This window comes from Palaemon carinicauda, chromosome 9, assembly GCF_036898095.1.
Source record: "Palaemon carinicauda isolate YSFRI2023 chromosome 9, ASM3689809v2, whole genome shotgun sequence".
NCBI lineage: Eukaryota > Metazoa > Arthropoda > Malacostraca > Decapoda > Palaemonidae > Palaemon > Palaemon carinicauda.
This window is the reverse complement of record NC_090733.1, coordinates 139,505,545-139,529,971: the sequence shown is the minus strand read 5'-3', so window position 1 is coordinate 139,529,971 and position 24,427 is coordinate 139,505,545. Positions and strand designations below refer to the sequence as shown.

At 41.1% G+C, this 24,427-nt stretch overlaps 1 protein-coding gene across 1 annotated transcript; it reads left to right on the top strand.

The window, feature by feature from the left end:
- Positions 1-337: 337 nt before the first annotated feature.
- LOC137646885 (cytochrome c oxidase assembly factor 6 homolog) lies at positions 338-23,168 on the top strand. The gene is made up of 3 exons (XM_068379953.1): positions 338-474; positions 19,937-20,046; positions 22,481-23,168. The coding sequence occupies exons 2-3, from the start codon at positions 19,941-19,943 to the stop codon at positions 22,630-22,632; spliced, it is 258 nt and encodes an 85-aa protein (XP_068236054.1). The 5' UTR covers positions 338-474; positions 19,937-19,940; the 3' UTR covers positions 22,633-23,168.
- The last annotated feature ends 1,259 nt before the right edge of the window (positions 23,169-24,427 follow it).

Genomic DNA, 24,427 nt, shown 5'->3' with positions numbered 1-24,427 from the left:
ATTCTATTTTTCTCCCAATCATTTTAATAACAATATTCCATATATATCAGGAACATAGAAGCATTCAGAGACTTCTAAAGCTCTACACAAAATAAGAAGGTTAAAAAAGATTCATTTTAAAACCAAAAGGTTACTGAAAAAAAAAATATAAAAATTTAACAACAATCCACATTTAATAAATATTATCTCTGAATTCTTCTGTATTCCTCTGTTCCCAGAAATGATAGCTATTTGTATCTCGTTCAATAACACAGAAAATAAGATATCAAATAGGATAGAAGATAAGATGGGAAATAAGATAGAAAATAAGATACTGATTAACCAATACAGTTCAAATGCTTCACAAGGTAACTCGGGGGAGCCGGTACAGAGGCGAAGCTTCCAAACTACTAATAACATCACTGAATCTTCTACACTTGTGTAATTCGCCGCTGAAGAATTCTGCTTCATATTTTATAATTTATTTAAGCATATGTAAGTTTATTTTCATTATTTTAGGCTGATTAAAGACGTAAAATATATATTTTTATAGGTGTGACTCCACTAGATTAGGAGAGACCCACGTTGTGTGTATTTAAGCCATGTCATGTGACTCGTATTACGTTAATTATTGTTAATTAATATTTATAAATAAACTATTTATATAATATATAATAGATTATATGGTATTATTGTAGTGTATTGCAGGGCAATGTAACTTGGGAAAAAAAAACTACGTTTTCTTATAGAAAAAAATTACGCTCTCCAGCCTATAGCAAGGTGTCGCCCTATCGAAACATCCCGGGTGGGGGCGGGGGTCAGTTTTAATTGCTCTATTTGGGGACAAAGGTGTGACCTGGCTGAGAGTTTGCATGCGATTGGCCCAATTCAATTGGTAGGGTAGACCTATCGAAAGAGAAACACTCAGCGCGTGTGAGAAAAAAAAAATTAAAAGTTGAATCTTAATAAATTGTTTTTATCGTAATGACTTTTATGTTTATTATAGTAGAATAACTGGAAAACGAAAGAATTTAATGAGTAAATTAACTATGAAATAAGCCAGGCCATACTTGCGTAGGTTATACTTGCTATATGAATTTTAACCATTATCCAATACGTCTATTCTAAGTTATTTCGATGTAGCTCAGGCTAACTTTATAAATCGTGATAGTTATTTTAAACTTGTCTCAAAATCTGAAACATTTGCTTATTCGTATTTTAGAATTTATAAAAAAGGTTAATTAAAGACTACTGTATTCCAATTTTTATTGTTTTTCCATAATCAAAACATTATTTTCGACTATTCTCGTTAAGAATTGAATTACAAAAGGTGGATTCATTATATAGATAATATATGAACAGCACTGGAATAATATACATGTAATTGTTTTAAGGGTAGACGAAGGAAAAATTGACGAAGTCGCGTATGGCTATGGCCACAACTTAGCCTTTGGTAAAATTAAAAAATATTCCTTTACTTTACATCTGTTTGTTTTCATGGTTGCAGCTATGTGCGTTTGTATATATAATGTCAGGACGGACATGAAATTTTCTTTGTTGGTTAGGTTAGGTTAGTTAAGCAAAGTTAGATCATATTTACTTTCATCTTTAACCTGGCTCCTAACCTCTTACAAATGCTCCATTGTGATTCATTTTATGTATTTACTATTTTATTGTCTTCTTCCATCGTACTACATCCACGCACATTCAGACACCCAAAACTAGAGTGTGGGGAGCAGTCACTCTCCCCCCAGCTCCATCTCTTTGTCTTTGTCTCGTAGGATTTTTATACAGGAGAGGGGGTTCCCAGCCCCCTCGTCCCATCCCTTTTAGTCCCCTCTTACGACACGCAGGGATAACGTTGGCGCTATTCTAATTTTTTTTTTTATGCCCCCGCGGCCACGTTAATGTAATTGGACAAAATAAAAAATGGGAGCAGTGATGTAAAGTAGTTTAAAAGTTTAAAGATAAGGATCTCTACCTTCGAAACAGATATATAAAATACAAAGTTCCTCGCTGTTGGCGCTATTCTAATTTTTATATGCCCCCGCGGCCACAGAGAGTAAAAGATGTGAGATTGGAAGTATGTTTAGAAGTAGAAGGATGGATGTATTGGCCTTGTGTGAGACAAAGATGAAAGGAAAGGGTAAAGTGATGTTTGGTGAAATGTCTGGTAGAGTGTCTGGGATTGAAAGGGGAAGAGCGAGAGAGGGTGTGGCTTTATTGCTGAGTGAATGGATGACAGGTAAAGTAGTGGAATGGAAGGAGATATCATCTAGGTTAATGTGGGTAAGGGTTAGGTTGGGTAGGGAATGTTGGGCGTTTGTCAGTGCGTATGGGCCAGGTAGTGAGAAAAGTGAAGAAGAGCGGAATGAGTTCTGGAATGAATTAACTAGGTGTGTAGAAGGACTGGGTAGAAGGAATTATGTAGTTGTCATGGGTGACTTAAATGCTAGAGTGGGCGCTGGAGAGGTAGAAGGTGTCATTGGGAAGTATGGCGTACCAGGTGAAAATGAGAGTGGTGAGAGACTGGTAGATATGTGTGTTGAACAAGAGATGGTAATAAGTGCTAGCTTTTTTAAAAAGAAAGGTAAAAATAAGTATACATGGGTAAGAGTGGCAAATGGAAGAGTAGTAGAAAGGGCATTAATGGATTATGTGTTGATAACTAAAAGAATGTTTGGAAGATTGAAAGACGTGCACGTGTTTAGGGGTATGGCTAACGGTATGTCTGATCATTTTTTGGTGGAAGGAAAATTAGTTGTAGCAAAAGAGTGGGGGAATAGAGTAGGTGGATGTAAAAGGGAGCTAGTGAGGGTTGAAGAGCTAATAAAACCGGGGGTAAAAAGTAAATTTTTCAATATTAACTTAGCCGGTGATTATATAAGCTGCAACTCTGTTGCTCGACAGAAAACTCTACGTTAAAAATCTGCCAGCGATCGCTATGCAGGTAGGGGGTGTACTTCAACAGCGCCATCTGTCGTGCAGGTACTCAGTACTCAATGTAAACAAAGAACTCAATTTTCTCTCTGTCGGGCTACCGGCAAGACCTACTAATTCGCTGTTACTAACTGGATTTGTTTTCACAACTATTTGGTGAAGTACACTATTCTAGTTTTGAGCTTTCGCTATGCAGGGGTTTTATCTTCATCTCAAAACTTGAACTCGTTTTGGATAGATTTAATTATGGTGACAAAGAGAGTATGGACTTTCTTTCACTTTTAAATGGTCGACCCTTCCCTTAGACGGAAGTGTGTTTAGGCTTTTAGTAATTATCTTATCACGTTATAGATCTATATATTTTATATCTCTCCGCCTTTATTAGGCCTCTTCGATTAACTTTCCATTTATTATAAACATATAAAAATAAATTTTAATGTTTTGTTTATATGCGACCTTTCCTGATAGTAGGCGGTCCTAACTTGGAACCGAAGTTAATCAACGTTGAGCCCTTTATATCGTAATTAGCTTTTAAAGAATTTAAAACTTTTTAAATGTAATATTTTATGAAAGAATTTCTTTGATAGTCTTCGTACTGTTTTCAAAGATGAACTAACGTTTAGTTTTTTATGCTACGCAGTTGTTGACGTTCAGGACGTTCAACATGCGCTCTATCGTTACGATAGAGAGAGAGTGTATCACGGTTTCACTTTGCAGTAAGAGTAAATCGATTCTGACGTTTTGTTCATTCTTTCTTAGCTTTAATGTTTTAAATTCTAAGTTAAAGGAACTTTTTATTTGAAAAACCTTTCAGTTTTTTCCTTTAGTCAAATTACATGTTTTTTTTGACGATATATAATTGGGCTCTTCTCTTAGGTGCGAAATCAAGAGAGAAAGAGAGAGAGAGATAGAGACGGAGGGAGAGAGAGGAGAGAAAACGTTCCGTTCAAGCGGGTAACGTTGTTCTCGTGTTACTCTCGTCCCTAGTCTCTGTACGGGGAGGAAGGATAAAACGTTTTTAGGTTTTTATTCTCGTCCCCAGGCTATGTGCGGTGAGAGATTGAAAACGTAGTTATATGAACTAGTGTTTAGTCTCTTTCCCAGCCACTGATTTTTCTTTTTATCTTAAAATATGTTTTCTGTTTTTTGCTGGTATTATGAGCTTGCATTATACGACTAATTTCGCAATTACTACCTTTTAATGAAGGGTAGAATTGCGTGTTTCAGGTAGAAATAAGTGCAAAACAGAAAATCGAAGTGATAAAGTGATATGCGCAAAGTGTTACAGTGTTGCGTCCGAGGCGCAAAGTGTTACAGTGTTGCGTCCGAGGGTTCGTCTGTTCGTGCCTGTCGTTCACCTAGTCCGGGACCTCTTGCAAGCTCCCAAGCCCAGGGGAGAAGTAATGTCAAAAGACTTATGGGTTCGAGAGGCCTTGACCAACGAACAGACGTTTTCCCTCTATGGTATCGGGTGTTTCTTACCAAGATCTCCCCTACCATAAGACGAGAGAGAAGTTGTTTCTCCTCGCCATCCGTAGGCTTTTCGCATAAGAAACCTGTCACAAGGTTTCGAAGCCCTTAAGCGAAAGTCAGTCCTTTCAGGACAGGTCCAGCGTCCTGGTTACAGCCATTAGGACAGCTCTGACCCTATGCAGTCATCGGATAACTGCTCGCCGCCTAACAAAAGCGTAACACAGACTCCGTAAGTCTTTTTTTGTAGGCAAAGTGTTGCGGTCACAGACGTTACCCTCGTCTATTACCACAACCATTTCCGTTGATCCTTAAGGGGTTGTATGGCAAAACATGCAGTATATGCTTGCCTCCCTTATGGAAGACTATTCTGCCGATTAGTCCGTTGAGTCTAGCCGTTTATCTCATCGATATCCTGGCTTTCAGCCAACCTAACGTTCCTTTGTGCTTACTGTTGACGTTGGCGTAGCTTAGTCACGTCAGTCAGGTTGTTTAGAACCACACTCGATGCGGTCTCGTGTGGTTTTTCAGCCGCATTTGGACGTTAGGCCACTGGCTGATGCTCCTGTTGACGTTCTAGACGTTCACTAACAATCGGAGTTGACTTGTTTTGACGCTGTGCGTCAACCTCCGCATTCTAGAGTTGTTTTGACTGCTCAGTCTAGGCAGTCAAAGCAGTCTCGAGTGGACGCTGTACGTCCTCACGCACCTGTTGTGGTTGACAGTTCAGTTGTTGACAGTTCACAGACTGTCAAGCAGTTACATGACGTTGCGTTCTGGTCCGCTACTAATGCACCAGTGAGAGACTCAGTTTTTATCGGACAAGGTTCCTGTAGATGAGGAAGTTGCTGTTCTCCCTCCTACTGATATTCCCTTGAGGACTCTGTCAGATGGAGAGGAGCCTTAAGCTGCTTAGCCTCCTATGGACTTTAATTAAATCATGATGATTTTTTTTAAGGATCTTCGTCCGGATCTTGTAACTGCTGCTCCTCGTTCGCCTAAACGTCAGAGCTTACACTAGGCCTAGCTACTTCGAAGCCGTTGTTTTTAAGCTAGTGCTCTCTCGCTCTCCTAGAGAGCGTTACGTTGGCTAGGCGACTGGTTTTTCACCAGGAGGAGTTTGGGGGATACAGCCTTTGCTTTCCCTTCTTTTAAACTGGTTTATAGAGCGAGAGTCTGATATGACACGAGAGAAGTTCTCGGCTTGGGAGTTCATGCCTCTGCCCAGATAGACTTCTCAATTCTGGTAGACTCTCCCTGGCGCCTAGCCAGGAGACGCTCCAAGTTGTTTACAGGTCAACTTCTCAGCTGTTGTCGAGCCTTTGAAGTTTTGCTGTACTATTATGTCACGCATAACAAGGCTTTCAGGGATGGTAAACGGTTCCGCCTCAGTCGCTAACCCCGTCTGTTGCCACACCTGCTCCCGTAGACCCTAAATGGACTTTGCTGCAAGACATGCAGTCCAAGCTTGCGTCCTTGATAGAGGACTTAAATGCGGAGAAGAACCTTCTGGCCAACAACCTTCCAACCGGTCGGTTGTGCGCCCTGTTGACGCTGAGGTAACCTACTCGCGTCTGCCAGTTGAGGTGGTTCCTCCACCGATGCGACCCAGTGTGGGTTGCCAGCCGCACGTTGACGTTAAGCGACGCTCGGAGGTGGTTGTTGACGTTCAGGACGTTCAACAACCAGCAGAGGTGACTTGTTGTGACGCAGTGCGTCAACCTCAGCAACCCGGTAGGGTGTTGACTGCACAACCCAGACGGTCTAGACAGTTTCGGGTTGACGCTGTGCTTCCTCGCGCACCCATGGTTGTTGACAGTTCACAGACTGTGCAGCAGTTCCATGATATTGCGTCCGGCTCTGTCACGCATCCACCAGTGCGACCGGATTCAGCGAGTCAGACGTTGCCCACTCCGTTGCCGTTTCCTCATCAGTTTCGGATGAGGAACCATCTGATGAGGACGTTGCTGAACAAGACGATCAGCCCCCAGCCCTGCTATCCATCCAGAAGATGCTGAAGAAGGAACGCTGCTCAGTCAGGCTGTGGATGAGTCTGGTAGGGACGCTGTCATCCGTGGATCAATTTGTGTCACTAGGAAGACTACACCTCTGTCCTCTTCTATACCATCTAGCTTTTCACTGGAAAAAGGACAAGACGCTAGAAGCGGTCTCGATCCCGGTTTCCGAAAAGATAAAGCCTTGTCTGACTTGGTGAAAGGACTATATCAACCTAAGAGAGGGTCTTCCCCTGACTGTTCAGACTCCCAACCACGTTCTCTTCTCGGACGCATCGGACGTAGGCTGGGGTGTGACATTAGACGGTCGGGAATGCTCGGGAATATGGAATTCGAGTCAAAGGACAATGCATTTCAACTGCAAGGAGCTACTGGCAGTACGTCTGGCCTGGAAAAGCTTCAGGTCTCTCCTTCAAGGCAAAGTGGTGGAGGTGAACTCGGACAACACCACGGCTTTGGCGTACATCTCCAAGCAAGGAGGGACCTACTCTCTGACGTTGTACGAGATCGCAAGGGACCTCCTCACCTGGTCAAAAGGTCTAGACATATCACTAGTAACGAGGTTCATCCAAGGCAACTTGAATGTCATGGCAGATTGTCTCAGTCGGAAGGGACAAATAATTCCAACAGAATGGACCCTCCACAAGGATGTATGCAAGAGACTTTGGGCCACCTGGGGCCAGCCAACCATAGATCTCTTCGCAACCTCGATGACCAAGAGGCTCCCAATATTTTGCTCACCAATCCCGGACCCAGCAGCAGTTCATATAGATGCCTTTCTCCTAGATTGGTCACATCTAGATCTATATGCATTCCCTCCGTTCAAGATTGTCAACAAGGTACTGCAGAAGTTCGCCTCTCACGAAGGGACAAGGTTGACGCTAGTTGCTTCCCTCTGGCCCGCGAGAGAATGGTTCACCGAGGTACTTCGATGGCTAGTAGACGTTCCCAGAACACTTCCCCTAAGGGTGGACCTTCTACGTCAGCCACACGTAAAGAAGGTACACCAAGGCCTCCACGCTCTTCGTCTGACTGCCTTCAGACTATCGAAAGACTCTCGAGAGCTAGAGGCTTTTCGAAGGAGGCAGCCAGAGCGATTGCTAGAGCAAGGAGAACATCCACCCTTAGAGTCTACCAATCGAAGTGGGAAATCTTCCGAAACTGGTGCAAGTCAGTATCCGTATCCTCGACCAGTACCTCTGTAACTCAAATAGCTGACTTCCTCTTATATCTGAGGAAAGAACGATCTCTTTCAGCTCCCACTATCAAGGGTTACAGAAGCATGTTGGCATCAGTCTTCCGTCACAGAGGCTTAGATCTTTCCAACAATAAAGATCTACAGGACCTCCTTAAGTCTTTTGAGACCACGAAGGAGCGTCGTTTGGTTACACCTGGTTGGAATTTAGACGTGGTACTAAGATTCCTTATGTCAGACAGGTTCGAACCGCTACAATCAGCCTCCCTGAAAGATCTCACCTTAAAGACTCTTTTCCTGGTATGCTTAGCCACAGCTAAAAGAGTCAGTGAGATTCATGCCTTCAGCAAGAACATCGGATTCTCATCCGAAACGGCTACATGTTCTACAACTTGGTTTTCTAGCCAAAAACGAGCTGCCTTCTCGGCCTTGGCCAATATCGTTCGATATTCCAAACTTATCGTATGGTTGGAAATGAACTAGAAAGAGTCTTATGCCCTGTAAGAGCTCTTAAGTTCTATTTAAAACGAACTAAACCTTTACGAGGCCCGTCTGAAGCTTTATGGTGTTCAGTTAAGAAACCATCTTTGCCTATGTCAAAGAATGCTTTATCCTATTTTATCAGACTGTTAATTAATACGAGAAGCTCATTCCCATCTGAATGAGGAAGACCAAGCTTTGCTGAAGGTAAGGACACACGAAGTTAGAGCTGTCGCAACTTCCGTGGCCTTTAAACAAAATAGATCTCTGCAAAGTATAATCGACGCAACCTATTGGAAAAGCAAGTCAGTGTTCGCGTCTTTTTATCTTAAGAATGTCCAGTCTCTTTACGAGAACTGCTACACTCTGGGACCATTCGTAGCAACGAGTGCAGTAGTGGGTGAGGGCTCAACCACTACAATTCCCTAATTCCATAACCTTTTTAATCTTTCTCTTGAAATGTTTTATTATTGTTTTTGGGTTGTCCGGAAGGCTAAGAAGCCTTTCGCATCCTACTTGATTTGGCGGGTGGTCAAAGTCATTTCTTGAGAAGCGCCTAGATTAGAGGTTTTGATGAGGTCCTGTTGTATGGGTTGCAACCCTTGATACTTCAGCTCCTAGGGGTCGCTCAGCATCCTAAGAGGATCGCGAGGCTCCGTAAGGAAGACGTACTTAAAAAGGCAGAGTAATTGTTCAAGTCGACTTCCTTACCAGGTACTTATTTATTTTAAGTTTGTTATTTTGATAACTGCAAAAATGAAATAAAAAATCCTTAGCTCATAATAATGTAAACATTTATTGCTGGTCTCTACCCACCCCCCTGGGTGTGAATCAGCTTATATAATCACCGGCTAAGTTAAATATTGAAAAATGTTATTTTTATAATAAAATAAATTTTTGAATATACTTACCCGGTGATTATATATTAAAGGACCCTCCCTTCCTCCCCAATAGAGACGCAGTGGACCGAGGAGAAAATTGAGTTCTTTGTTTACATTGAGTACTGAGTACCTGCACGACAGATGGCGCTGTTGAAGTACACCCCCTACCTGCATAGCGATCGCTGGCGGATTTTTAACGTAGAGTTTTCTGTCGAGCAACAGAGTTGCAGCTTATATAATCACCGGGTAAGTATATTCAAAAATTTATTTTATTATAAAAATAACATATCAGGAAAGGTTGAAAATGGCATATGACGAGGTGAGAGTAAGAGAAACTGGTAATTTAGAGGAGTGGAAGTTAGCAAAAGAAAATTTTGTTGGGATTGCAAGTGATGTATGTGGCAAGAAGGTTGTTGGAGGCAGCATGAGGAAGGGCAGTGAATGGTGGAATGAAGGAGTGAAGGTAAAAGTGGAAGAGAAAAAGAGGGCTTTTGAAGAATGGCTGCAGAGTAATAGTATAGAGAAGTATGAAAAATAGAGAGAAAAATGTGGAAGTAAAGCGCAAGGTACGTGAGGCAAAGAGGGCAGCTGACCTGAGGTGGGGTCAGGGATTGGGTCAGTCATATGAAGAGAATAAGAAGAAGTTTTGGAAAGAAGTGAAGAGAGTAAGGAAGGCTGGCGCAAGAATTGAAGAGATAGTGAAAGATGGAAATGGAAGGTTGTTAAAAGGAGAGGAGGCAAGGAAAATGTGGGCGGAATATTTTGAAAGTTTGCTGAATGTTGAGGATAATAGGGAGGCAGATATAATTGCTGTTCCAGGTGTTGAGGTGCCAGTGATGGGAGATGAGAATGAGAGAGATTACAATAGAGGAAGTGAGGAGAGCACTAGATGAAACGAGAGTAGGAAAATCATCTGGTATGGATGGTGTGAAAGCTGAGATGTTGAAGGAAGGGGGTGTGACTGTACTTGAATGGTTGGTGAGATTGTTTAATATGTGTTTTGTGTTGTCAATGGTACTAGTAGATTGGGTTTGTGCATGTATTGTACCACTATATAAGGGTAAGGGAGATGTGCATGAGTGTTGTAATTCAAGAGGTATTAGTTTGTTGAGTGTAGTTGGAAAAGTGTATGGTAGAGTATTGATTAATAGGATTAAGGATAAAACAGAGAATGCAATCTTGGAAGTACAGGGTGGTTTTAGAAGAGGTAGGGGTTGTATGAATCAGATTTTTACAGTTAGGCAGATATGCGAGAAATATTTAGCAAAAGGTAAGGAGGTGTATGTTGCGTTTATGGATCTGGAGAAAGCATATGATAGAGTTGATAGGGAAGCAATGTGGAATGTGATGAGGTTATATGGAGTTGGTGGAAGGTTGTTGCAAGCAGTGAAAAGTTTCTACAAAGGTAGTAAAGCATGTGTTAGAATAGGAAATGCAGTGAGCGATTGGTTTCCGGTGAGAGTGGGGCTGAGACAGGGATGTGTGATGTCGCCGTGGTTGTTTAACTTGTATGTTGATGGAGTGGTGAGAGAGGTGAATGCTCGAGTGCTTGGACGAGGATTAAAACTGGTAGGCGAGAATGATCATGAATGGGAGGTTAATCAGTTGTTGTTTGCGGATGATACTGTACTGGTAGCAGACACAGAAGAGAAGCTTGACCACCGACTAGTGACAGAATTTGGAAGGGTGTGTGAGAGAAGGAAGTTGAGAGTTAATGTGGGTAAGAGTAAGGTTATGAGATGTACGAGAAGGGAAGGTGGTGCAAGGTTGAATGTCATGTTGAATGGAGAGTTACTGGAGGAGGTGGGGTCTGTTGTTGCAGCAAATGGTGGAGTGGAAGCAGATGTACGTCAGAGAGTGAAGGAAGGTTGCAAAGTGTTGGGGGCAGTTAAGGGAGTAGTAAAAAATAGAGGGTTGGGCATGAATGTAAAGAGAGTTCTATATGAGAAAGTGATTATACCAACTGTGATGTATGGATCGGAGTTGTGGGGAATGGAAGTGATGGAGAGACAGAAATTGAATGTATTTGAGATGAAGTGTCTAAGGAGTATGGCTGGTGTATCTCGAGTAGATAGGGTTAGGAACGAAGTGGTGAGGGAGAGACGGGTGTAAGAAATGAGTTAGCGGCTAGAGTGGATATGAATGTGTTGAGGTGGTTTGGCCATGTTGAGAGATTGGAAAATGGTTGTCTGCTAAAGAAGGTGATGAATGCAAGAGTTGATGGGAGAAGTACAAGAGGAAGGCCAAGGTTTGGGTGGATGGATGGTGTGAAGAAAGCTCTGGGTGATAGGAGGATAGATGTGAGAGAGGCAAGAGAGCGTGCTAGAAATAGGAATGAATGGCGAGCGATTGTGACGCAGTTCCGGTAGGCCCTGCTGCTTCCTCCGGTGCCTTAGATGACCGCGGAGGTAGCAGCAGTAGGGGATTCAGCGTTATGAAGCTTCATCTGTGGTGGATAACGGGGGAGGATGGGCTGTGGCACCCTTGCAGTACCAGCTGAACTCGGTTGAGTCCCTGGTTAGGCTGAAGGAACGTAGAGAGTAGAGGTCCCCTTTTTTTGTTTTGTTTCTTTGTTGATGTCGACTACCCCCCAAAATTGGGGGAAGTGCCTTTGGTATATATGTTCTCTTCTTCTCAGGTGTAACCCATCTCTGTATGTGGTCGTTGTTATGAATGAGCCGTCTCCATCAATTTCTGTTCTGTGCTTCTTTTTCGTCAATGCGTTTCCATCTCTTTCGCGGTCTTCCACTCTTCCTTCTACCTAAATCTTCCATCTCCATCATATGTCTTCCAGGTAACATGCGTCTATACTATCTAAGACTTCTCTTCTGTATTTCCATAAGTCGTAAAGATTCCATATTACAGATCATTTATATGCTTAGCATAATACATAAAATCACTCTTTGTTACTTCAGTTATATTAAATATTTGTTTTTTATTGTGATCAGATTTTTATTTATGATTTTGGCAGTGTTATGATAAGCTGTTGTAAAACTATTGTCCTAAAATTAATCTATTGGAGACCTAATTATAGCAACTTCGGTGCTTCGTAATCTTTCTTACTTATTGAATTGCAATCGTGACCAATATTATTAAGAGTACGCTTATTATTACTATTATTATTATTACTAGCTAAGCTACAACTCTAACTGGACAAACAGGATGCTATAAGCCCAAGGGCTCCAACAGGGGAGGTAGCCTACTCAGGAAAGGAAATAACGATAAAAATAAACTACATATGAGAAGTAATGAATAAAGAATGTAAAATATTTCAAGATCATTAACGTTAAAATAGATCTTTCATATATTAACTATGAAGAGAGACTTATTTAAACCTGTTCAACACGAAAACATTCGCTGCAAGTTCAAACTTCTGAAGTTCAGAATGATAAGAATAAGCTTTTTAATAACAAGTAAATTGACCGATTGTAAAATGTTATCCATTTTGCAATAGAGTAACAAAGTCATGAACGTTTATAAAAAGGGCCGGATCTTGTGTATTTGTGAAGGAAGTTTACCGGAGCTGGAATAGGGTGATCTTTAAAGATGCGAGAGGTTTCTATATTTAAGCTATCTAATATTAAGGCTAGCTACTGGGTATATATAGAGAAAGCGTCAGTAATGTATCTCTCGTAATATAGCCTCTCGATATCATTACTGACACGATTTCCCACCTTAACCTTTTTCATCATCATCGTTTCAGCCTTCAAAAGTCCTTTGTTGGATGTAGGCCTTCCCCAGGTTTCTCCACAGACTTCTATCGCAAGCTATTCTGTGCCACTGTTGCTTATGTTGGTCTAAGTCATCTCGCCAGTGGGTTTTTTGTCTTCCTCGGTTTCTTGTGTATCCTCGGGGTGTCCAGAAGGTTGTTCGTGATGTCCATCGGTTGTCTGTTATCCTGGCAATGTGCCCTGCCCAGTTCCATTTGAGCTTGCTAATGGTTTCAAGGATATCCATTACTTTAGTTTTTTGACGTATCCATTTAGCTGTTTTTCTATCCTTCCATGTTAGATTTAGCATAATTCTCTCATGTGCCCTCTGCATTGTTCGTAATTTAAGGGAAAGCTTTTTTGTTAGATTCAAAGTTTCGGCCCCATAGGTGACAGTGGGGAGGATACACTGATCATAGACTTTCCTTTTTAAGATGATAGGAATCTTCTTATTTTTTAACACTGTACTGGCTCTTCCAAACGCTTGCCAACCGAGGGTTATTCTTCTTTTTATTTCGCTCTCTTTACGGGTCTCAAGAGTACTAGTGGGTACTAAATACTGAAACAAGTACGTGATGAGTATAATTCTGGTACGTACTGCTCCCTTTTACCCCCAGGCTATTTGGAACTTTCCAACCCTTAACCCCCAGGGGTTATTTTTTTTCAAGCACATTTTGCAGTATATTTTTTTTAAATTGCTCTAACAGCCTTAATTTTTGTCATAGAGAGGTCAGGTTGGTCTCATTCTCTTGGAAAATGCCTGAAGTTTCTCAAAAGATTATCAAAAATATGCAAAAAAAAAAAAATATAAATAGCAGTTTTTTGCAAGGACGTACCGGTACGTCCATGGGGGGTAAAGGGATGAGTTTTGTGAAACGTACCAGTACGTCCTTTGGGGGTAAAAGGGTTAACAACCCTTCTAATCCTAGGTTGTGGTCAGAGTGTAGGTTTTGCTATCTAGTAGGTGGGCATGGCCTATCTTCCACACGTTACCTACCACTAACTACCTGAAAAGATTTGTGATTTCATCAGTTAAAGGCGTCTGCTTTCAGTCCACCATCGTATGATGAGATGCGCACAAGATCGCCAGCCATGCAACCACAGTAGTAACCTCCCCTGTAAACAGCTTAAACTCACGTTCCCAGGCTGGGATCGATCTGCCGTCGTGCGAATGCTTGGCGAAGGTGTTGCCACTGCACTAACCAGTAGCAATACATCTGTTATAGAGTCTAAAGATCCTACTTACGACACGGTATTGCTGTCGAGACAGTACCTTTGTCTAATATCTATGGTTCATAGAAGCAGGATTTTTGTTGTAGAGTTAAAAAGGGAAGCTTTTTGCCTCCTAAGTTTGTAACTGATATTTCACGATTGTTAAGATCAAAGTAGTCAATAAAGTCCCCACTACTTCTGGATACATGATGTCTTGGCATCTACAGTAATTTCTCTTTCATCAGAAACTTAATTTATCTCTAATCAACAGTCTGAGAGGTTTTGGTTACAATAATCAACGCTATCATAATCGTAACTTGTTGAGATTCATGACGTCTAATGTAAAAACATTGTAGCTTGGTTGGGATAGTTAATTCTTTGAGGTGTCAATTCAATTTTGTACATCTATAGACTATTGGCCAATTCTTCGCCATACTTTCTTACTCACTTTTAAGATGCGTAATTTGTGTTTGGTTTCCTCATAGTTCTAGCTGTTGTAACTGAAAATTAAACGTATCACTCACACCTGTGAGTCTGTAAGATACGAGAGAGAGAGAGAGAGAGAGAGAGAGAGAGAGAGAGAGAGAGAGAGAGAGAGAGAGAGAGAGAGAGAGAGAGAGAGAGAACATTAAATAAAAAAACTTGAATCAGATACCTTTGACTTCCAGCAACGGGTTCTTTGGTAACGGAAACCTCTCTTTCATTCATATGTTGGAGGTTTATGTAAAGATGTAATTCTGGTTACTTGCTTTTACTGTCAAACCTGGTTTAGGAAATTCATAAGCACTGTAGTTATGTTTCAATATTACTTATTGTCTGATTTAATCAGTGTTAAATTCTTGTTGAAAGCCTCTTTGTTCTTACACGAATACAAAGCACCGTTCTCTAATAGGATTATGCTTTCAGTGAAGCTACATACAGATCTTAAAACTTTATTGAGGTGGCTGTATTTACTGCCGGTTGCTGTAGTACCAGGAACCTCTCTTCTTCAGTGAGTGCCGAGAATTGTCCGGGATAAGAACCACTATAGTCAATTTCTTTTAGCGATGCAGATTTGCACTGACTAGCAGCGGTGCCCTTTTAGCTCGGAAAAGTTTCCTGATCGCTGATTGGTTGGACGAGATCATTCCAACCAATCAGCGATCAGGAAACTTTTCCGAGCTAAAAGGGCACCGCTGCGAGTCGGTGCAAATCTGCCTCGATAAAAGAAATGGACTATAGCACTCGCCACTCTCATGCGGAGGTAGGCGTACGTGCTGCCGGTCAGGATGAAGTGTTGTTCCCATCTAACCCCTTCCTGAGGTATGTGTCGCTTGTGCACTTTCGTTCGTTCTCGAACTGAATGGAGTGCCTTCGACTGAACGCTACTACAAGATGTTCTCTGAAATAACCGATCATCGTAGCTGTGCAGTTCTCAAGCATTCTCCTTGCCTATGCATCTCCCCCATTGATGCGAGGAGTATGTATACCACTCTAAAGAATGATATGTACCAGGAGAAACAGTATATACTGTACCAGAAGGAGCAGTACGTACCAGGATTGTACTCATCACGTACTTGTTTCAGTATTTAGTACCCACTAGTACTCTTGCGACTGAGTGCTTATTCCTTCATCAGGAGATGGGTACCAACCTCTCTCTTTTCCTTTTGAGAGTTCCAAAATGGTCTTAAAGTATGGCCAACAAGTAGCGAGCGAGGCATTCTCATATAGCTTAGAGAGACCAGTGAACAGCCATACCAGATTGAAAGCATTTCTTCTTTCTTGCCTGCTGCCTGACTTTTACATGGGTCCCTTTGAAGAGGGAAAGTAATTAGTCACCTCGACACTGATCGCTGAGACTCCACCACTCCTCTGACTGGTTTCGTGGGAGAACCAGCATTGTACTCGAATCCTCCCATTCCCAGAAATTAGTTTTTGCATGGGGTACAAGAATTCACTCTCCTATTTTCAGTGCTACAGTAATTTGTAAAACTAAGCGTAAGGTACTAGTCAGGATATTAGCTGCTATTCTTGCCCCTCTCCTACACTAGGAGATTCCTTGAACACTTAAGTGGCAGCAAGAATCTGGTACGCACCAGCAGCATCAACAATTTGGAAGATGTTCCTAGTACGAAGCAAAAGGTTCATATCGGTAACACTTACGTCATCGGGAATATATTTCGGTACGCTGTACTAGTCAGTATGTCGATAGCACAGTCCACGTGATCTCCACGATGTAGTCCTTCCATATCGCCACTGGTCTCTTTGCGACCTGTTATCGCTTGTGTGATCACGGCGTGAAAATCCATTACTGGATAGGTTTTTTGGGTTACAGAACTTCTGACTCCTGTTTTATTCCAGCTTCTCCCAGATCGTAACATCTGTAAAAGAGGTACCTATGACCTTTCTCATCACTTGTAGGGGCAACGAGTTCTTCCCTTCACGAGCACCAAGGTTTCCTTGTGGTCTTTCTTCTGTGCTTTTGTCGTTACTGGAATAATCTGATTGCATTTTCTTCCCTCAAGACAAAATTTGATGCACTTACCGATCATCATTTCCAACTTGATTGGGCGTGCATTGCGATCAGGAACTACTTGATAGGAACTTTCGTTCGTTCTGCGGCGATTGTTACTTTTGAGACTCCTGGAAGTAGTGCATCTGTCTCTTGTTACCTGTTCTTTCTCAACACTTGTAGCACAGAGGTCTTCCAAAGTGTCGGTATGTTTCGTTGCTCTAGATCTTTGGACGCGCTGAGACTTCCAGCACCTAGATCTTCCCATGCTGAGAGTCTGATCCATGACATGAAATCTTACCCCATTCTTGTTCGTACGATAAGGATAGGAACAGGTGACTTTTCAGGTCATATCTCAGTGCTTGTGCAAGTACCGAGAGGCCACATTGTGCTAGCGAGATTGTTGACAAGGATTCTCTGCAACTGAGGACAGGCACTTGCATGTTGCCGTTACACGCTGTGTTGTGCCTCGCTATCCGATTTGCTTTCTAGGGGCTGAGACACTTGGTGCCCCGTAGCTTCAGAAAGTAGGAAAGCCAGAAGCAATTCATTTATCAAGAGAGACCAGCTAACACTCATTCCTCTCATATTACTCTTGGGGATCGCCCGTTTCAGTTTGCGGATTGCTTGCCGAATGTCGTAGAGGGATTCTTTGTACAGGAGAATATTAAGAGAATCATCAACTATATAACACCTGATTTCACCATTACCTGCATAAACAGAGATCTTAAAGATCCACTCTACAATTGTCAAGGTCTTTGCAGTCATTTGTGTGGTTGACGACTTCATACGCCGACAGAGATCTAGTTCCACACAGTCAGCTCCCCAGCAACCAGCATTCCCCCCTTCCTTCTGGTTGTTGCAGCAGGAATACACAGTGAGCTACCCTGGTAGCAGTATGATGATCCCCAACATGGGAACTCATCTCCTCTAGGGAATCTTGGAAGGGATGTATTGCCTACTTGATTATCATTCTGTCTCGGAGATATGTTCCACGAAAGAATGGCTTTTCAACCTACTGGTATCGCATGCAACGTAGCTACTTTGCAAGCAAGATTGGTAAAGTACTCGTTAACATTGAGGAATGATGTGTTTTTTATTCCTGTGCCAAGGAATAGGCTTGTTACTGACCCTTAAAAAGCAGTTTGGAAGATTCTTCGAGACCGGAGGACTATGAGTAAACACACTGAGTTGACTAATTCGGTGAGGATCAGTTGTGATCCATACATCATTACATGACAGAAAGGCTTCTTACTTCCAGTGTTTTTACCACCGCCCAACCGGCTCTCCATTCAGGTGGAGAGGAAACTTCTAGTTTCTGCTCCCCAGTCCAAGTCCCAGTTCATCAACAACATCTTAGGTTAGGGCATCTTCCAACGTCCCTGATTCCAGACGCTTCCTCCTTTGGGCCCATCTTACCGTTTTGCCGATCACTCAACAGTCAGTTGATGACAGCGATGTTTGGCATGACCTTGATCTCTCTCAAGCGGCTGCTATTTCTTCTTTTGTCAGGGGAGCTCCTCAAGCTTCCCGGTGAAGGATACTTCTCAGCCCTTGATCTATGTTTAGATTAGGTCCTAGTTCTAGACTTGTCAGAATTGACAAGACCATGAGGAGCTCCTGGGGAGTTCAAGCTTTTAGGAATGTTTTGAGAGTTTGCAGGTCTATCAAGCAATCACTTCCCTAACCCTTTGCATGGACATTAGATAAGGCTTCGACCATCAGGACTGTCTTCGCCTAGCCTAGTCCTGACGAAGAGAGCAGGAAGCGGCATAACTCTGCCTTTGTCACAAACCATTTTGCAAGATAGAGAATCTCCGTCACCTCAATTCGGAAGTTTCAGTTTAGGACCTGGAACTAAAGTGCTCCTTCATCTCTTGCCTTCAAGAAATGACTAGCAGGGACTAGGATGACTTTCCTTCCTGTTTTGGGAGGACACTACGATTCCTCCTACAGATCCTAGACAGCAGTTTCTTTCTGGCTTCGTAAGACAATCAAACATCCTTTCTCCGGAGCGAGGAGACTAAAGGACTATCCCATATTCGTGTGCACAAAATCAGACATATCGCAACTATCCTAACTCATAGGAAGAACCTGTTAGGTGCGCAATTCTTGTGATAGCCTATTGGAAGCGTCCCTGCCTTGAGGTCTACTGGACTGGGGTTCGAGATTCGCTCAAGCTTGTTAGATTTTTATAGTGTCTGCAACCTCACCATCCTTGTGGGCTAAGGAGAAAACTTGTAGGTCTACTTGCTGAGTCATCAGTAGCCATTCCCTGGCCTATCCTGGTTCTAGCTTGGGTGGAAAAGGGGAATTGAGTGCTGAACATATGTATATATGGTTAGTCTCTAGAATACTGTATTGTCACTGTCCCTTGCCTCAGCTATTCAGAAGCGACCTTTAAACCTTTAAACATTAGTTGGGTAATGACAGGACCTTCTCTGCCGATTGGGCTACACTCATAGGTCCTCTGGAGATTGTGTAGCAGACCTAGTTCCTTCAGGGGCCAAGAAACATCTCGTCTAAGATAGTGGTTAAAATGCAAGTGTAGAATTTGAGATCTAACCTAACCTAATCTAACAAGATTGAAAGGTCCATCTGTCTCTTATCTCTTCTTCCTTTTTCTTACTTGGAGTGTAGCAGTCGCTTCCTTATTTGCTTGATCGGATTCTTGATGCCAGTAAGCCACAGATTGAGCAACTTTTTTTAAACGAACAGTTTTTCCTAGGAGTATGTTTCTCATCTTCCGAGATGAGGAGTAGTACAGCCTAATATACGCAAACCATCTACTGTCCTAAATGCTCGTATATTGTGACGACATATCCCCCACACTTACATATATCCTTCCTTGACCATCTACTAATCCCTGGTTGGGACCTAGCCTAACACCTGCCTCATCTTCACGCCCAGGTTCTTAGAAGGTTGCTAGGAATCAACTCTTTTGCCCCTATACAAAAGTGCTCCGACATGTCCCTGGATAGTAAAGGATCCAGTTTGGGTACAGGGACTTCCTCCCTCCCTAAGGATGTCTCTTGTAGTTAATGACGATTGTTTGTATGTGTGTAGGAACAAATCACAAATCCTTAAAGTCGTTTGGATTTTTCCTAACTAAGCCAGAGTCGTTTGAAGTTACACTTCCCACCTCAACCACCCCGCAAGTCCCAGGTTTAAGGTTAAAGTGGGAGCTTAGTGACCAATCGGGTGGGGACGGCTTAACCTCCTTGTTAAAGTTTGAAAGGCCCTTTTTCAGACTTGCGGAAACCATACTCTTATTTAGACTCAATTTTATATTGGTAGAATAAATAGGAATTACTTTTAAAATATTTTTATTTTTTTTTATTTAAAGGGTTCCCCTCAAAATAAAGTTTCTTATTTACATTATGTATTTTACTTTATTAATGAACTAAATAAAAGATGAATGTGATATTCTAATTAATTTTTCTTTATTTATAGGATTCCAAAGTACAGTAATTAAGTTTTCTGTTTCCAAGTGAATAAACTTTATGAAATTTTCCTGTTTTTATTTGCTGTAAATACTCATTTCAAATTACTTCTATCGTCAGAATCATGCCGAGAGAGGAAGGAGAGAAAACGACATCGTTCCCCAACAAAGAGGCGAGATATTTGTGCTGGAATTCCAGGGATGAGTTTTGGAATTGTATCGAGTCAGGTGGTAAGTGAATTTGCGATATTATTTGAGACCGTTTTCATTGTTATTAGACCCGAAGGAAGGGTCGGTATTTTCACAAATGTTTGTCCTTCTTCTGGAAGAAAAGATTATCATTGTGTGTAGGATATTATTATTAGCTAAGCTACAACCCTAGCTGTAAAAGTAGGCTGCTATAAGCCCAAGGGCTCCACAGAGGAAAATAGCCCAGTGAGGATATGAAATAAGGAAACCGATAGAATACTGTAGTTTGCCCGAGTGTACCGTCAAGCAAGAGAACTCCACCCTAAGACAGTGGAAGAAGACCATAGTACAGAGGCTGTGGCACTACCCAAGACTAGAGAATAATGGTTTGATGTTGGAGTGTCCTTCTCCTAGAAGAGCTGCTTACCATAGCCAAAGAGACTCTTCTACCCTTACCAAATAGAGTAGCCACTGAACAGTCACAGTATTTACAGTAGTTAACCTCTTAAATGAAGAAGAATTGTCCTGTTATCCTAGTGTTGTCAAGTGTATGAGATAAGAGGAGAACGTGGAGAGAATAAGCCAGACTATTCGGTGTATGTGTCGGCAAAGAAAAAATCATCCATACCGAGGGGGATGCAATCTTTAACGGTAGTATCCCAATGCAAAACTTGTGATTAGCGATGGTCATTTCTCAATCGAGTGACAACTAATTGTCAGATATAAAGAGAGACTTATGTCAGCCTGTTCAACATAAAAACATTTGCTGTAAGGTTTGAACTTTTGAGGAATCAGCTACCCGATTAGGAAGATCATTCCACAACTTGGTCACAGTTGGAATAAAACTTATTTAAACAGTACAGTATTTTTACAAGTTCATGTCATCTGTTTCAACACCATCAACTGTTTTGTTTTGTACATCTAACGCACATAGTATTACATTCCCTCCAAAGCCTCTCTAGGTGCCAGGATGCCAGATAACTGATAATATATCAATCCAAGACCTTTCTCTCGTGTTGTACACAAGGCCGCTTATTAGACCCCCATCTCCTTTGCTTTCTTACAAGCCCTCGTGTTTTGCTTGCTTGCTTTAGTTTGTACTGTAATTCTCTTGTATTCTTCCTTTCTTCCAAGACCCTGTCTTGTTGTATCCCCATCAACATTGCTACCCTCTTAAATAAGCTTCGGGAGTATTCATTCTTTGTACTTCTTTTTAGCCCTACATCGTTATCACAAATGGAAAAATCTCTTTGCACCGATTTTCAATTGACCGACACCATCATTGATGTCGTATTCTTCTCTGCAGATTTTGAAATCACACCGCGTATTCCCAACGAATCTTTGTAATGTTACTTTCATCGGTTGTCTCGGTACAATACTCTCAAGTGCTTCTGATGATCCTCAAATAATTCTGTATAAACATTTTTTCCCCTTATACAGTAATAGACTGGATATGCCGTACAGGACAGTAACTTCATATCACTGTCAGTTATTTGACATGTCCTCAACTATACGTCTAGACCTTCCGAAAATCATATTCCTCTGTCCTTTCCCTTTTCAAATGCATCTGTTATCATTACTATTTCTTATTCATTCTCTTCATTCAGTGGATTTAAAAAAACCGTCTATATTTTTATTGTTCTTTTCGATCTAATTTCTGCCTTTTTATTCTACGTGGACCTTTAGTTCACATAAAAGAATCTTGCTCTGATCCAGCTTATATTATAGCCTTTTATAGCATCGTGAATCAGTTTAATTCATTTGTGGCACTTGCTCTGGTATCCGGAGACGTAAGGCCATTCGACAGCAGGTCTGCAACTTGGATAAAACCAAGAGGTTGGACGGCAAGAAGGAATAATGTATAGGTCATAGAAAAATCACAAAGAACCCCAAGTTAAACAGACAATTAACCACACAAAAAAATGTGTAGACGGAATTAACACACTATCTACACATATTTTGGACAAAGAGGTCGTTTAATGTTTCTAAATGTTAAGTGGAAGATCTCTCATTTTGAGAAGCAAAGACGCCTGTCTTGCATTTATGATAAACAAGTTAGAAGCTCCTCAACTTACAAAACATTCGGATACAAACGTAAATCCAACGGAAATCATAAATCTCTATCGTATCAAAAGTTCATGATGAAATACTATAAAAAAAAAAAACAGCATTATATAATTTAATAAAGTAAGCAAGACGACATTTGCAATATGAAACAGGACATTTTTTGACTTTTACCGCTGAAAATCTTAGGCATGTATTTTAGGTGAAGCCTTCCCTAGGCCAAAATTTAACGAAATTAGAATTACAAACAGCTTCTTGGAAACTATTAATAAGTTTATAAGTTAAGGACTTTCTATAATGGATAGAAAGATAAACTCAACTCCATATACTATACAGTATATTTCAGTTTACTTTCTCCCGGGCACGACCAATACGCGAGAATGATTCAATGATTCATGCCGTCTTCTTCCAGGTACGGCCGAGACCTGCAAGGAGCTGCGGAAACTGTACGAGGAACACTGCCCCTTCACCTGGGTCAAGCACTTCGACAGGAGACACAATTACTTGAAGTTCAAAGAGAAGATGAAGGAAGGATACGAACCTTTGGAAGAACAGAAGAGTTGACCGAGTACTATTAGTTATTTACTTTATAGTATTTCAATTATGTAAATATGAAACTTGTATATTTCAACAGGTGGTTTTAAGACGTTCAATACATCTATCGTTATTGTGTTTGCCTTTCAGTTTAAAGGAATCAATACAGAATTTCTCTCTTATATGATTCATAGTGATTCAGAACATATTTTTATAAGGCTTTGCTGGACATAGCACTCGGAAAAAGCCCTTACGTATTCAAACAAAATTAATTGCATATATCATATTATGGACCTTTTAATAACATGAAAACCAGTCATGAACTGTCCAGGCCTGTCCCCCCTTATTTAAACAATTCAATTTATGATTCCTTTCTCTGTCCTGACACTTAAAAAACCTTGCACAATTCTCCAAAAAAAAAACAATTACAATTGAGAAAGCCTTCCTATCTTGAGCTAACCTTGTAATTCAGAAATCCTGTGTTTACTTTGCTAAATGAATTGTCTTGCTAGAGTCATAGATATGTCAAAGATATGTCAATTTTTCTGTATATAATGTTAAAAACACCTCTTGTTTCTTTACCCATTTTTAATTGCTATTCTATACAGGCTTCGGACCAGGGAAATTTTCCAGCACCGCAGTCTAGATATCTTTTAAGCCATCAAGATATTTTTAGCTTAATTCGCATTGCTGTAATCTATTCTTATCAGGTCACTAAGAATCCTTTCAAGAAATAGCAATATACACTAATAGCATATTAATATTATTATTTATTACTAGTTGCTTAGCTACAACCCTAGTTGGAAAAGCAGGATGCTATAAGCCCAGGGGCTCCAACAGGGAAAATAGTCCGGTGAGGAAAGGAAACAAGGAAAAATTTAATATTTTAAGAAGAGTAATAACATTAAAATAAATATCTCCTATATAAACTATAAAACTTTAACAAAACAAGAGGAGAAATAAGATAGAATAGCATGCCCGAGCATACCCTCAAGCAAGAGAACTCTTAGGCCAAGACAGTGGAAGGCCATAGTACAGAGGCTATGGCACTATCTATAAGACTAGAGAACAATGGTTTGATTTTGGAGTGTCCTTCTAGAAGAGTTGCTTACTATAGCTAAAGTGTCTTTACTACTCTTACCCTTAAGAGGAAAGTGGCCACTGAAGAAAAATGTTATTTTTATTAATAAAATAAATTTTTGAATATACTTACCCGATAATCATGTAGCTGTCAACTCCGTTGCCCGACAGAATTCTATGGAGGGATACGCCAGCTATCACAATACTAGAAGGGGGTGTACTTACCAACGCCACCTGTGGCCAGGTACTCAATCATTTGTTGTTGACACCTCCTCAATTATTCCTCGGTCCACTGGTTCTCTCTGGGGAGGAAAGGGAGGGTCGATTAAATCATGATTATCGGGTAAGTATATTCAAAAATTTATTTTATTAATAAAAATAACATTTTTCAATATTAAACTTACCCGATAATCATGTAGCTGATTCACACCCAGGGAGGTGGGTGAAAACCAGTGTACATGATTAAAGGATAGCTAAGTATCCCAAATTTCATATAACAGTTATCTCAAATAACAATGAAATAATAAGTACCTGGTAAGGAAGTCGAATAGAACCGTTACTCTGCCTTTTATTTAAAGTTCGTCTTCCTTACTGAGCGCAGCGTTCCTCTTGGAGGCTGAATCAACCCAAAGGTGCCAAAGTACAAGGGGTTGCAACCCTACTAAAGGACCTCTACCAAACCTTTAACCCAGGCGCTTCTCAAGAATGAATAGACCACCCGCCAAATCCAAGGATGCGGAAGGCT

Coding starts and splice junctions, on each gene's coding strand:
- LOC137646885 (XM_068379953.1), top strand. CDS start 19,941: ATGCCGAGAGAGGAAGGAGAGAAAACGACATCGTTCCCCAACAAAGAG. Junction 20,047..22,480: donor GAATTGTATCGAGTCAGGTG/GTAAGTGAATTT, acceptor GTCTTCTTCCAG/GTACGGCCGAGACCTGCAAG.